Below are 13,871 nucleotides of genomic sequence, written 5' to 3' on the forward strand. Positions count from 1 at the left end.
TGATGTTTTGCAGATAATTCAGCAATAAACCATGTAATCAGAAAGTAACTATGAGCCATAATAGTGTTTTATCTATGTGAAAGCCATTAACTTAGGCCTTTATAAATACAAACACAAAAACCCCTTCCTTAGGTATAGGCCAGTGAGTGTAAAAATACCTTAGTCTGCAAGGACACCTAACACTGTTTAATATTTAAGTCATAGCACAGAAAATCAGAATCAGCTTCCGGTAGGCATTACAGGTTACTGCATGCAATAACAATTTAACACAGATAAATTTTCTTCCTACAGGCTGTGACTCTGATGACACAGAACAGTCACAGAGTTACTCTGATAATGACTTAACAGTTAAGGAGGTACTCTGATGACTAATCAACAATCCCAGAGTTGTGCGAATGGCCACTCAACAGGCACAGAATTACTCTGATGAAATATCAATCTGCCCACATCCTTGTGTGTGTGTATATATATATATATATATATATATATATATATTTTTTTTTTTTTTTTTTTTTTTTTTTTTTTTACTTCTGATCATGTCTAGTCAGTATTTTTGCACCCTTTGCAAATCTGGCAATCATACCATCAATGCACTCAGACTTGTATGGATTAGAAAAACATATCTAACACAAGCTAACCAGAGTCAAGTTCCTTGGTGTGTAAGCCTTGACTAATAAAGCTGATTCTGATTCTGAAAAAAAAAATAAGTACAAGAATAAAGTATTATCCTGTAATCACACCTCTAACCTTAGATACTCAAGAAGTAAAATTTGACTCCTCCATTGGTAGAATTTCATTATATATTATTTGAACACATTAACAGTCTTACTGACTCCCTCAGTGGAGATAGTATCATATTATTGGTCTGATATTGAAACCTTGCATTTTAATGATCTCTAAATATCTGTGTGTAAACTCTGCTTTGGTGTAACACCTGCCAAACACACTGTATTTCTCCACATCCCATCAGTGGCAGGACAAAAATCATTCTGGAGTTCCCCAAGGCTCCATTCTAGGGCCTATTATCTTTGGCAGCTGGTAAATGGACTTCAGCTTGTGAAGTGCTTTCTAGTTGTCTGACCGCTCGACGTGCTTTTATACCACAGGTCACACTTAACCATTCACACCAATTTACTCGACATTCATATACTGATGAAAAGGTTTCCATGCAGAATGGCAATTACTAATCCCATTCATAAACAACTTTACAAATACAGATCTCACTGATGCAGCAGTGGGAGCAAATTGGAGTTAAGTGTCTTGTCCAAGGCCACACTGACATGTGACTGTAGAAGCTGGGGATATATTGTGATATGAAACGATGCAGTGAGCTAACGTTGGCTTTTCTTTAATATATATAAGTCCATGACTATGCAGATGACATATAGTTCTACATTTCAATGTCTCCAAGTGATCATGGCCCAATAATTGTCCTGGTAATGCATTGAACAAGTATCAAATTCTAGGAATATACTGTAACTTTTATTCTCCCTCTTTGACAAAATGTATTCGTGACTTATGTAAAGCTGTTTGAATGGCCTTGTTACTGAAAGGTGCTATGAAAAGTGCCTTGCCTTGCCTCTCCTCTGGAGGAATTATGGAAAGGAATCCTCCAAACCTGTGTTAACGATTCAAGCATTCAGGTTGGGTTTGTGTGAACACAGTGTCAGTGTCAGTCACAGCACAGTCCTTCGTCAGCTGCCTAAAGTAACCTGTGCTGCAGGTGTAGAAGAGACTTTACCGTCACTCTACATTAAAGAGATGGATGTGCCCCTGAGAGTCTGAGCTATCTCCTTCTATCAGTGAGGCACATCTTCTTTTCGCTTTCTCTCTTCACCACACTGGATTACTGTTTCTCAAAGTTAAATGTTAGGTAGAGGGTTTTCTCACATTGTTTTCTGTTAAGAGAACAATCAGTCAGCCACAGACTCAAATTAATTACCGGTTATTAACGATTGCTTGATGTGTCTTTAACTATCACATGCATGCAGAATATAGAAATTTTCTAGAGAAGGGCATTGCATTGACCAAAGAAAAAAGGAATCTGTCTGCTTTGCACTGGACTAATTCTCATTTTAAGACAAAGACACCAATGGGTGCTATTTGGAGTGCAAGTTCATTTGGTATTCAAAGAAAATGAGCACATGGTGGACATGTTCCCAGTGAGTGTTGGCCTCCACCAGGGCTGCCCCTTATCTTTGATTCCGTTTGTGATTTTCATGGACAGGATCTTGAGGTGCAATTGGGGGGGATTAGGGTTTTCAGTTTGGTGACCTCCAAATTTCACCTCTGCTTTCTGCAGAGGATGTGGTTCTGTTTGCCTCTTCAGCCAGGGACCTTGAGCACACACTGGGGAGGTTTATAGCTAAGTGCGAAGCAGTCGGGATGAAGGTCGGCTCCTCTGAGTCTAAGGCCATGGTTCTCTGCTGGAAAATGGTGGATTGGTCTAGTTCATGAGTGAGGGTAGAAGGGACCGTAAGACTGACAGGTATCAGCAATATTGCAGATAGTGTGACAGACTGATGTGGTAATACTGTGTATGTGAGCTGGAAGGTAAAGCTCTCAATTTGCCTGTCGATCTTTGTTACAACCCTCACCTATGGGTATGATCTATGGGTAATGACAGAAAGAATAAGATCGTGGCTTCAAGCGGTTGAAACGAGATTCCTCAGAAGGGTGGCTGGCTCAGCCACAGAGATAGGGTGAGGAACTTGGACATCTGAAGGGAGCTGGAAGTAGAGCTACTGCTCCTTCGTCTCAAAAGGGTCAGTTGAGGTGGTTCGGGCATCTGATTATGATGCCACCTGATAGTCTCTTTGTGGAGGTCTTCCAACAAGAAATAGACCCCAGGGTAGACTCAGGAATAACTGGAGGGATTATATATCTCATCAGGCCTGGGAACGCCTTGGAATCCCCCAAGAAAAGATGGAAAAAGTTGCTGAGGAGAGGGATGCCTGGGCCTACTAGCTTAGCCTTCTGCCAACATAACTAGACCTCAGGGACACAGAGGAAAATTTTCCAATCAGTTAACAAATAAATGAAATAAACTGCACTTTGTGTTATACGTATTGATTATTTGCCAGATTGGATAGTGGAAGGAGGCCACTGTACCCACAACATCAGCTTCAAGTTGAATTTTTTATACTTGGGACATACCTTTCTGTGGTCTTATTTTAAGTTTTTGATGCATTTAGCCATTATTAGCATCCAGCTGATTCCATTATCAATAGTTGACTGTTAGTAGTCTGACTTGACCAGGTCAGGCTTCTCCATCATACTAAACTGTAGGAGAAGAAGATGTAACAAAACCCCCCTGGCTGACATATCTACCTTACTCCACACTAAAGGTTTTTCAGGTCATGCTGATAAAATTTGAGCTTCCCACCCTGAGCCTGTGTGACATCACAGGAACATAGCCGCCATGGGACTATGGCTTATTGATGAGCATTTGTCAACTTTAAGAGCAACTGACCTTTACGTGAACACACTCAGACTTCATAAGATAACAGCTGTTAACGTCTGCCCTGCTCCCTACAGGTTCAGGCATCCCAGAGATGAAGACCATCCTGAGAGGAGTTGTGCTGAAGGAATACCTCACCTTCAAAACTTTTGTGGCCAAAGTCATCGGACTCACCTGCGCCCTGGGCAGTGGCATGCCTCTGGGCAAAGAGGTAACACATTCATAACATACTCACATGAAATCCCCATCTCAGTCATACTGACTTTGTAAGGCTGAATAGATTTTCAACTTTGCTGCTTCATGTTAGCAAAGCCAGCCAAAGTCAAAAGCTGACCCACATTGGTCATGTTGTTTGCTAACACAGTTTGATTCACAACATTGAATCTCTGTTTGTGATCAAATACAGTCTTGGCTGGCACAGAGCTGTCATCAGGTTTGAATGCCAGCTAACACAGCATCCAAAACAAACCTTCCCTATTAGTATACCAGCTGTCTGCTGCTCCAGCACGGATCATTATCAGTCACTGATGCAGGTCAAAGAGACGCTGCTGGAGCAGGTGAGAGAAACTCACAGGAGCTGTATCATGCCTGTATCAGTGAATAAAACGCTAGAATACACGGAAATATACCCATCTCTGACTCACATAGATTTCTATTCATAGCTTTAAGTTATCTGACTGGCATAGATGCCTGGATGGCAAAAAGAATTTAGGAAAGAGGCAGCTATTATTGGCCACAATGTGGAGCTGTGGCATAGGCTTTTTAATTTTCCCTCTCTTCAACACAGCATATTTATTTCACAAATAAAACAACAGAAAAGCAAAGATATTAACTTAGAATTGAGTTTTTTCTCTCTTTGGACCGTTACACAGCATCTGAGATACTATTTACATTGCTTAGGATGGAAAAGCCCTAGACGGAAGTTTACTATGAAAATTGTTTTTCTCATATTTAATGATATTTACACTGCCACCAGGATGAAATTCTACATATGTAGAGACAGCATTATGTATTTTATGTGGCTCAGTCAATAACCCTGTGATTTGGGTTGTTAAAGTATAGAAATTCTTCATCATTACAGCATAGGCAACTGCAAGCACACTTATTGAGCTAGTTAGTGTTCCCAACAAAAGATAACTGTGACCTGTCACTTTTAGTCAGTGTTTGGGGGCAGTATGGTAGCAGTATTAGGAGAACTCTGTTCAGTGTTTTTGTCTATTATAACCTGCAGAGACAGTGGAACTATTTCCACTGTCTCTGCAGGTTATAAATAGAAGTACTTCTCATAGCATTAAGACCTGTGTCCATAGCCAATGTTACAAAAATCATGCTACTTCCTCCCAAGAAAAACAACTTTGAATGAATTCCAAACATGACAACATAATGTTCGAAGATATTCAAACCCCCACACAATTAAAATATGAACTTTCCCCCATCATTAAAATAAATGTTTGATAAAATATATTGTGTTGTTTGTGTAAGTAATTAATCGACATTAAAGGGTTATTTTGTCAGCGCTTATTATTACCATTATATGCGTGCAAGAAGTAGCAGGAATATGCAAGAAAGATAAAGAGAAAAAAGACAAGTCAGCTGGTTGTGTAACTCTCCAATAAGTTCACCTTGTGTGTTGCTTCATGTAAACCCTTTGGTGTCCACGATCACGCTGGCGTGATTTCATAACCCAATATTTTTGTTACATGATAGCATAAAAACAGAGCCACATTTTGTATTGTAATCACTTAGTGTGTAAAGTGAGATTTTTAAGCTTTCTTTCCATCTTTGTTTGATGTCAATAGGCCAAGAAAAACAGGAAATATGATCATTTAAATTTGATATAAAATATTATTTTACTCCTAGGGCCCTTTTGATCATACTCTGCAGGTCTGACATTGGTATTTTTTTCCCATAATTTCAGCACTTTGTAATTTCTTTTAAAAATGACAGTATATTGTTTAAAATAACTTTTTTCAAAAATCTAGTTTTTAGGGGATTGCGTATTTTGGAGTTCCTATATGTAATACAGTAAATTCAACTTAAAAAATAAATAGTTTTCATTTTGTGGTGCCAAGAAAATGATACCAAATATGAGCTTGGTATACATTGTCTGAGTGGTTTATATTGTTAAAAGAAAAGTTTTAACAAAATGGCAAAATAACCCCTGGACCTCTAAGGGTTGAAACAGATATTTCTTATGCCTCCATTTTAATCATTTCCGATGCTCTACTGCATCCATATTGAATGATCCTCACTGTGCCATGGGTCTTTATCAACAAGCCTTCACACATGCAGATCACCTGTTGTGATAGAACTGTGGCTCCTACAAAAGCAGTTTTTCAGCAATTTGGCTCTCGTTAAGAGCAAGGTTGAGTACCACTGCTATAATTCCACTTGTATTTAAAAGTATGTCTTTTTTCCTTTACATCTGCACTCAACATTGGCACAGCAGTTTCAGATTTAAACAGTGTGACTCACACTCAGTAAACAGCTGCTTGAAGCCATTTCTGTCAGCTACACTGGACAGCTCACGTCTTTACAAATAAAGCATTAAAGTGCTGCTTGTTGCTGTTTAGAAGTTGAGGGAAATTATGACTTTGTAGCATTGTTCAGTGCCGGTGTAGTGAGTCTAGCTTTTGTTGCTAACTAGCCTGGTGCTCTGTCATTTGTAGAGGAAGATTGGTGTTGCTGCAGGGTTTCACCTTGTTTTTGCACATCTCGCATATTACATGACTCATGTCTAACCCCTGACTTTCTGGTTTTTGAAGAAACTGAAACATCCCAGTCTTTTTTCTTTCCATGTTGTCCACAGTCCATAGACTTTTTCAGCATGACGTTTTTTTGATCTTAGGTATGTAGCAGATGCTGCCCCTTGTGGTTCAGCAACTGCTGAAGACAGTTGGCTTTTTTCTCAACTGCATCCTCCACAAAGCATAACTGGCATCACAACATTTGCTCCCAAAATGATTCTGTAACATCTGTATGGATGCGTGTATCAGCAAGGAGTACACAACAGTATATTGCCAAATGGATTTTTTTGAGAACAGGCCCAGTGTTGAGCTCTGAAAATGTAGGGCTATATTGAAAATTTGTCAAAATGCTAACAATGGACAAAGGCTTTTAATCTTCTATTTTCTCCTTTCTGCCTGCTATTTGTGTATTTTTCAATTTTCCTTATGGAGTTCTGTATATGCAAAACCCGGATTTGCCTCCTCATCTGTTAATCCATCTAAGTAAGCGGTAGTCACTAATTTAAAAAAGACATAGATGGCATTTGAAGTCATCAGCTTCTCTGCAGTGTTCAGCAGTAAGAAGCCTTTCTTGCCAGCAAGGTAGCCAGTTCTATAAATGTGTGACAGCCAGTGAAAACTATGAATTCCCAGCATCCCTCTGCATGAATTAAACATGATTCATGAATGGCACATGATGGGCTCATATGCTCAGGATCAGGTCAAATGCAGGGCTGTGAAATCTGCAGTAATAAAGGATAAAGAAAGTAGTTTGAGACCTCTTCTTTAAACCCAGGGAGAGGTAGAGGAATGTTTTTTTCTGGAGGTTTTTGGATCCCCTCCTCCTGCTGTGCAGATGTTGTTTATGTCTTGTGGACTTGTTTCTGTGCATTTGTGGATGAACCAGTCATCCACACTACAATATACCTGGTGTTTTTCAGCAAAAACAGACTCAGGTAAGTATGGCATCACCCCAGAAGACTGTCTAGCCTGAAGACATACTCGCAGGGAAATATATTTCTTCCTAATACACACACTTACCCCCACACCAGCACAAGCCTCAGGCCTTGTTGGTAGCAGAGGCAGCCACAGTTCTGATTCAGCGCAAGCCTTCTTTAACTTAAGCATCACTTTTTCTGATGTGACGCTCTCACTTTTAATCCTGTTAGTTTCACTTTGAACTTCCTCCACAGAATTTTAATATTCACTGCAGATGTGTCTGATGTTGATGTGTTTTCAGAGAGTTTTAATGTGCCGTCTGGTGTGAGACGCACAGCAGGGGGCTGCATTGCTTCTTGACTTGTAACATTTGCACCTGTTTTTCCTCTCTTCCTGCCAGGGTCCGTTCGTTCACATTGCCAGTTTGTGTGCTGCTCTTCTCAGCAAGTTCATGTCTCTGTTCGGAGGGATCTATGAGGTTAGTCTTTCCTCATGTCATTGACATTTATCCCATGAATTGTTCTTGTTTGTCTCTTAAGACTGATGTCACGCTGTTCACTGAGGTTTCGGACATAACTCAATCTTTATCCATTTGTTATTTTCCGTCTTGTTTCATTGTTGCTGTGCACTTCCTATACCACATACAAAAACCATTCTTGTGCTTTACCTCTTCATGTTTAAAATCTGGAACTCAATGCTTCTAAATCTCCCTTTTTTAAGGCCAGAACTCATTTGTACACCATCTATGTACCAGTTTTTAAACTGTGACAGACCACACACACGTAACAAATAATGACAGATTAATAGTTCTGTTCTGAAAGTGTTTAGTGTACAACAACATCACCAACACAGCAAACCACACACAAACAGATCCATTCACCAAAAACTAGTGTCTCCACTCTAGAAACTTAAATTCTTGCTTGGTCAGACACCACTAAACGAGTTAAAACCAACTTAAACAAGGAAAAATGTCTTGCTGTTAGCTACTTGCTACATCGTTAGCGGTAGCAGTTTTGATCCAGCTTCTGTCCTTGTCAGTCTTTTGGTATGTTTTACAGGACACATTGTATAAACACTATATAAATGTATATGTATAATACACACTATATGTATAAATGCTGTTGACACTGTTATCTTCTTTGTATATCCACGATTATCCGTCCTCTTTTATATTTACTATCCTTGCCATGACTGTGTTTGGCCCGCCTCTTTCTTCAGTCAGCTTGGCTCCTGATTGGCTCATTCCATTACACATCACAATTCAGAGGACTTTCAAAATATAGTTTTTTTCCCAAACAGGCATTAAAGTACACTTAGCTTAAGACAGTACAACGTGCAATGTAAAAACATAACAAAGAACAGTTTGTTGAGAAAATCCCATGGATTTTTTGTTAACTTTAACTGTGTTACTTACACAGAGAAAATAACTAAACTGGAACTCCTGTAAATTGTAAATGCAGTCACATTAATCAGGGATCACTGGACTTTAGAGAGTCATCGATTGTGTGCATGCGCCCAGGCATATTTCTTAAAATAATTAAAACACCTTGTTTGAGAGAACTTGAAAGCTGTCTGGTTTCACAGAACAATGGCAGACCAGTGCAGCACTTAACTAAGCAAATCCAAAAGTCATGATATTAAAAATATTTCTTTGCATTCATTCAATTCCCAAATGAAGACACTGGCAAGATTTGCTTTATATTGCCAATATGGGACATGTGATTATATAAGCAGTTCATCCCAATCTACTAGGGATGTTAGAAAATATTGATACAGTAAAATATTTCATGGTGCAATACTGTTGTGAGATTTTAAAATGCTGTATCAATATTTTATTAATCAATAATTTACTTTGTTGGTGCTGTAGTTTTGTGATGTAATTTCAACCTCCGGCCACTAGTTGGCAGCAGGCATTAGACTCTTCCCTCTTCTCCTCTGTTCAGACAGTGATCATGTGAGTCTACTGGCCTAAATGAGCTGGTCGCTCGTTTCTACCCAGCAGAGCGATTCTGCCGCATTCGTAGCGGATGCATGGACTTATTTTGGCTTCCAAAAGTTTAAAGGCAGTACAGACTTAAACAGGAGTCGTCGTTTGCAAAATATGTCATACCAGAGTGAAATACTCAGACAAGATGAATCAAGCTAGACATCATAGCGATAACATTGCAGCTAACGGCTAATGTGAAGGAGCCTGTTGAAGATACTGCTTGTCTCTACTCATGCAATCATACAGTAAATACTTTGTTTTATTTGTAAGGACCTACGCTGTCTTAGTGTTGTTAAGAATGACGGCCTCCGTAATACGATGAAAACACTGTAGCCTGTATGGTCATGATTTCCCCACAACACAGTCCACCAGTCCTAAAAGCTTGAGATGAGGACCAGCTTGTCTCCCATAATCATCCTCCACAAAAACCTTGACATTAAGTGATATACAAACTGATGTAACATGAAATATAGTTTGGAGTACGTTTACTTTATGTTGGTATATTTTTTCTATTTTCTTTCAAAGGCTCTGCAAGCACTTTAATTCATTACAGCAAATGAGGATGATCCTCATCTTCAGATTGCACAAAGATAGTTAAAATGCTAGATGATGCAGGACTATATTTTTTTGTTAAAATCTTCATTCTGTTCTGATATATTATATATTTATTCACTTTAAATTACATAGTAGTTATATTTTATAGATGTATGTGTATACTATTGAAAAATATCACAATATATGGTCCTTGCTCATAGTGTCGCAGCATATCGCTATTAGCACCCCTGTATTGCAATACATATCGTATCGCCAGAATCTTGCTAATACACAGCCCTACAATCTACTATCAAAATTCAGCGATTAATTGCAGTTCAAATTTTTTTTTTTTTTTTGTGCTGCCCTTCAAAGGAATTAACTAGTATTGCAGGTGTTTTTGCATAATTTTGTGGATATTTCTAAAATACAAGAACATTTAGACACTGACAACAATCAGCAGAAGAAATTCTCTGGGTTTTATTCACACCTGCAGATGGGCACAACAACCATGCCTTAAATGGGCCATGGCAGAATATGCAGTGTACATTTTGTCCAGTCCTCTTTTACAGCCATCAGCATGCAATTAGATTACAAAACTGCTTACAAAACAGGTTGCAAAACAGGTTATAAAACTAACTAAAAAAAGGTTATACATTTCAGATTCTTGTCCCAAGGGGCCATAAAACTCCAGTCCAGGTGCCCCCCTTTTTCCCCCAGGACAGGTCATGTCCAAACATAGATGTTCCAAGACACAGAGTAGATGTTTTACCCTTCATGAGTTTTTTCAGAGGTTCTGCCGTTCCCCAACACAATCTATGCGTGGTTACCCAGATGGCTGTGAGACATACCCCATCCAATGTGTACATTAACCAGTCTGGTCTGTCAGCTTAGTTTTTGCAGACAGTTGGGCTGCAGTCTGATGCTGCATTATTATAATTAGGTTGTTTTGGCTTGGCTTTTGCATTCAACTCCTGAAGGCATTTCTTTTTAAGTGGGGCTCTATTTGACCACCTTTCATTTAAAAGCTCAAAAATTGGAGAAAAAGTCCACACATTTTCTAACATCTGTCCTCTTATATTTTTGTCCAATATGTGTAAAACCAAATAGCAGTGAAAAATAACACTAATATTAGAAATGTTTAATCAATTTGTCATCTGTCTACAAAAGATCTTTTCATCTTCAGAGCTAACTTTGCCCAGAGACAAATGCAGCAGGATACAAATGGAAGCTTCATTAAAGGACAGGAAGAGAGAGATGACGAATGAGGATGAAAAAGATGGAAGGAAAGCAAATCATTTCCTACTCCATCTCCTCCTTCTGCTCCTGCTCTTCCTTCCTTTACATCTTCTCTGTCCGTTGGGATAGGAGGTAGAGAAGTTGAGGGAGGGGGAGCAGAGAAAATCTTGACTCTCATCTCTCCTTTCTCTGAAGATGTGAGCACCTCTCATGGGGGGGGGGGTTGAAGAAAGTACAGAGGGGCAGTGAGACAGAGACTTCAGCTGGTGCCAGGGCCCCAGAGTCCCAATGCTGCCTATATAATACACCCTTATACTTATATACACTGTTATGAAGTCAGCTATAATGGCCAAACTGATCTTTTGATTCTGTGATGCATCCAAAATAAGAGTGAAACATTAGAACGACCCATTCTTGTGTTGACCTGAGGTAGAGAGAGTACGAAGACATTACACTCAAATAGAGCTCACTGAGAGTTACAAAAGTTGCTTGATTGAAGTGATTGCCTCAAAAGGTTATGCAACAAAATATTAGGTCAAGGAGACCAGTATGTTCGTCCAGGCCAGTTCATTAGTTTGTTTTTTACAATGATTCTGTTGAACCAGAATTTAGAAGCCATGTCTGATTTTCATTAGTTATGTTTCAGTACATTTTTATTTCTTGTTACTTTTGTCAGTTTCAAGTTGTTTCAGTGACCATTGTGGGTTTTTCTCTCTTGAACAGAAGAGTACCAACATTTTTGTCCACACGTGTATGAAAGCCGCGATGCCAGGAGCTGAAGCTGACATGCACAGCAGCCAAAATACACACTCAGTCAAAAACAGCCATCAAGAAGTAAAACTGCTCTTTGCAGCTGCCATGCTGCTACTGTTACTCATATGTTTTTTGCTACTTACTTGCAATGGACCAAGATTTTTTTCTGACATCGCTTCCACGCTCCGTCCCTACAGCTCCCCCTTGGCAATGCGTAATTCCAGCACCAATTCCCTGGCTTCCATAACTGTGTCGCCCCACTATACATTTCCAAGTTGAGTCTGCACAGCTCAGCTCCGCTCATCTCTGTCCAGCTCCACCAACCTTTGCTGCTCATGACTTCTTTTGAAATGAGGAGTCTTAAAATCGGCTGTATTTACTAAATAGTAAACTACTGTTTTTCTGTTTGTTTTTAGGTTATTTTGGGGCTTTTGGCCTTTATCTAGCTAGGACAGCCAAAGAGAGAAAGGAAATATGGGGATATAGAGCGAGGGAAAGACCTGCACCAAGCTGTAATGACCAGGAATCCCATGACCAGTGAGGACTATAACCTCTGCATATGGGCACCTACTCTACCCACTGAGCTTAACTGGTACCAAAACCAGTGTTTTTTGTTCATTTGCTGAAGGAGAAAAACTGTTAAAAGTGGCAAAAATCCCAAAATGCTTTTAAAGACCCTGTAAAGTGAAATGGTTGCTGTAAACATGTGAAAACACTGAGATCTACATGTGACTGAATTCTGGAGTTAGACTCTCCCTTTCCTGACTTGATTTCATTTGGACAGGACTAATATGTGGGCTCTTGATGTCATGATGAGCCCACGGTAGGGAATGACCCCCGCCCCTCTAACATTACAATATAAATCACTGAGCAGTTCATCTCAGTCCAGTCTGTTGTTAGCTGATGTCACTGCCTTTATTGTAAGTTATCAGTCAGTTAAATGCTGTTTTTGTTCATTGTGAGGTGTATCTGTCAGCAACAGTGGTCTACAGATTTATTTGACTGAGGTTTGATTTAGGGGTTCATAACACAGTTCCCTGTCATACAATAAACCTAAATACAGATTAATTTTCACTTTACAGGGTCTTTTAGTAGTTTACGTCACAAACAAGGAAGTTTTTGCATGTAAAGACAGCTGTAGTCACCGGTTTGGCTACAAAAGGTGAAACCTGAACTTGTTTTTTGAAACAAAGTATTTGTTTTTGCCATTTGTAATGGTGTTAACTGAGCCAGCTCTGGCGTACTGACAAATTTGCCAAATTTAACTTCTGATGGTGCAACTTATACCCAAACATCTGAATCTTGCCTTTAACACTAGTTCATCCATGACACCCACTGATATCTTTTTCAGAAAAAATAAGAGTTTTATTTTCTTGAGTTAATGTCATGTGGTAGAAATATCTGGAAAAGTGTTTTTTGTTGCTGTTTTGCTTGTTTGCATTCATTATGAATTAAGAACCTGTGAATGTTCTTTAAGTTTTATAAGGTGTCAAAAAGTCACTCTTTCCTGATTTTTTTTCCATTTTCCCGTCTAAAGTCGTTTTTAGAATTTCCTACTAACTGTTGACTTTTTATCTCTCTTCTGTTATCTTCATTTTCATCATGCTCTTCATCCTCCTCCTCTTCATCATTTACATTGTTTCCTCGTAACTCTGTCATTTTCCCACCCTCCCCTGTCCCTCGTGTGTTGTGCTGCATTTTACTGCATATTAATGCTGAATTTGTGTGTATTTGTGTGTGTGAAGTGTCCTCCTGCAGCAGTGTCTCTCTCCCTCCCTTTCTCTCCAGAGTTTGAAGTACAGTATGCTAATGTAGCCTGTGGGCTGTTAAAACCTGCTTTCTGTTCCACTCTGCGTTTAGATAGAGAGTCATAAAGAGGGATGAGCACTCCACACACACCTACACACAACTTCACACACACACACACACCCACATGGAAATCTAAACTCCTGGTTTAACAGCAGAAACAGCTTCTGATCATTTAAAATAAAGACTCACTTGATGCATGCCAGGGGATTAATGACAGAGTAGTGTCAAAGATTTTGTTGATGATTGGAGACAGGAGAGTTGTAAATCTGATATCTGTCAAATGTTAGTGCAAATCTTTTAAAGGGGGCATATTATGCAAAAATCACTTTTTCAGGCTTTCCTAACAAAGATATGTGCCCCTGGCCTGTCCACAATCCCCTCAAGTACCAGAAAAATCCATTCCCTCCCCCCCTTTCAGAAAATGTGT

The 13,871-nt window shown here is 39.3% G+C and overlaps 1 protein-coding gene across 2 annotated transcripts in view; it reads left to right on the top strand.

Annotated features, from left to right (window-relative positions):
• Nucleotides 1–13,871, top strand: part of clcn2c (chloride channel 2c) — a 186,199-nt gene that overhangs the window by 53,957 nt on the left and 118,371 nt on the right. For both annotated transcript variants that reach the window (XM_041802650.1, XM_041802658.1), the window contains exons 4-5: nucleotides 3,538–3,671; nucleotides 7,526–7,603. In XM_041802650.1, coding sequence (XP_041658584.1) covers nucleotides 3,538–3,671; nucleotides 7,526–7,603 — 212 coding nt within the window. The remainder of the gene's footprint in view (nucleotides 1–3,537; nucleotides 3,672–7,525; nucleotides 7,604–13,871) is intronic.

The sequence above is a fragment of the Cheilinus undulatus genome, linkage group 2, assembly GCF_018320785.1.
Source record: "Cheilinus undulatus linkage group 2, ASM1832078v1, whole genome shotgun sequence".
NCBI classification, from domain to species: Eukaryota; Metazoa; Chordata; class Actinopteri; order Labriformes; family Labridae; genus Cheilinus; species Cheilinus undulatus.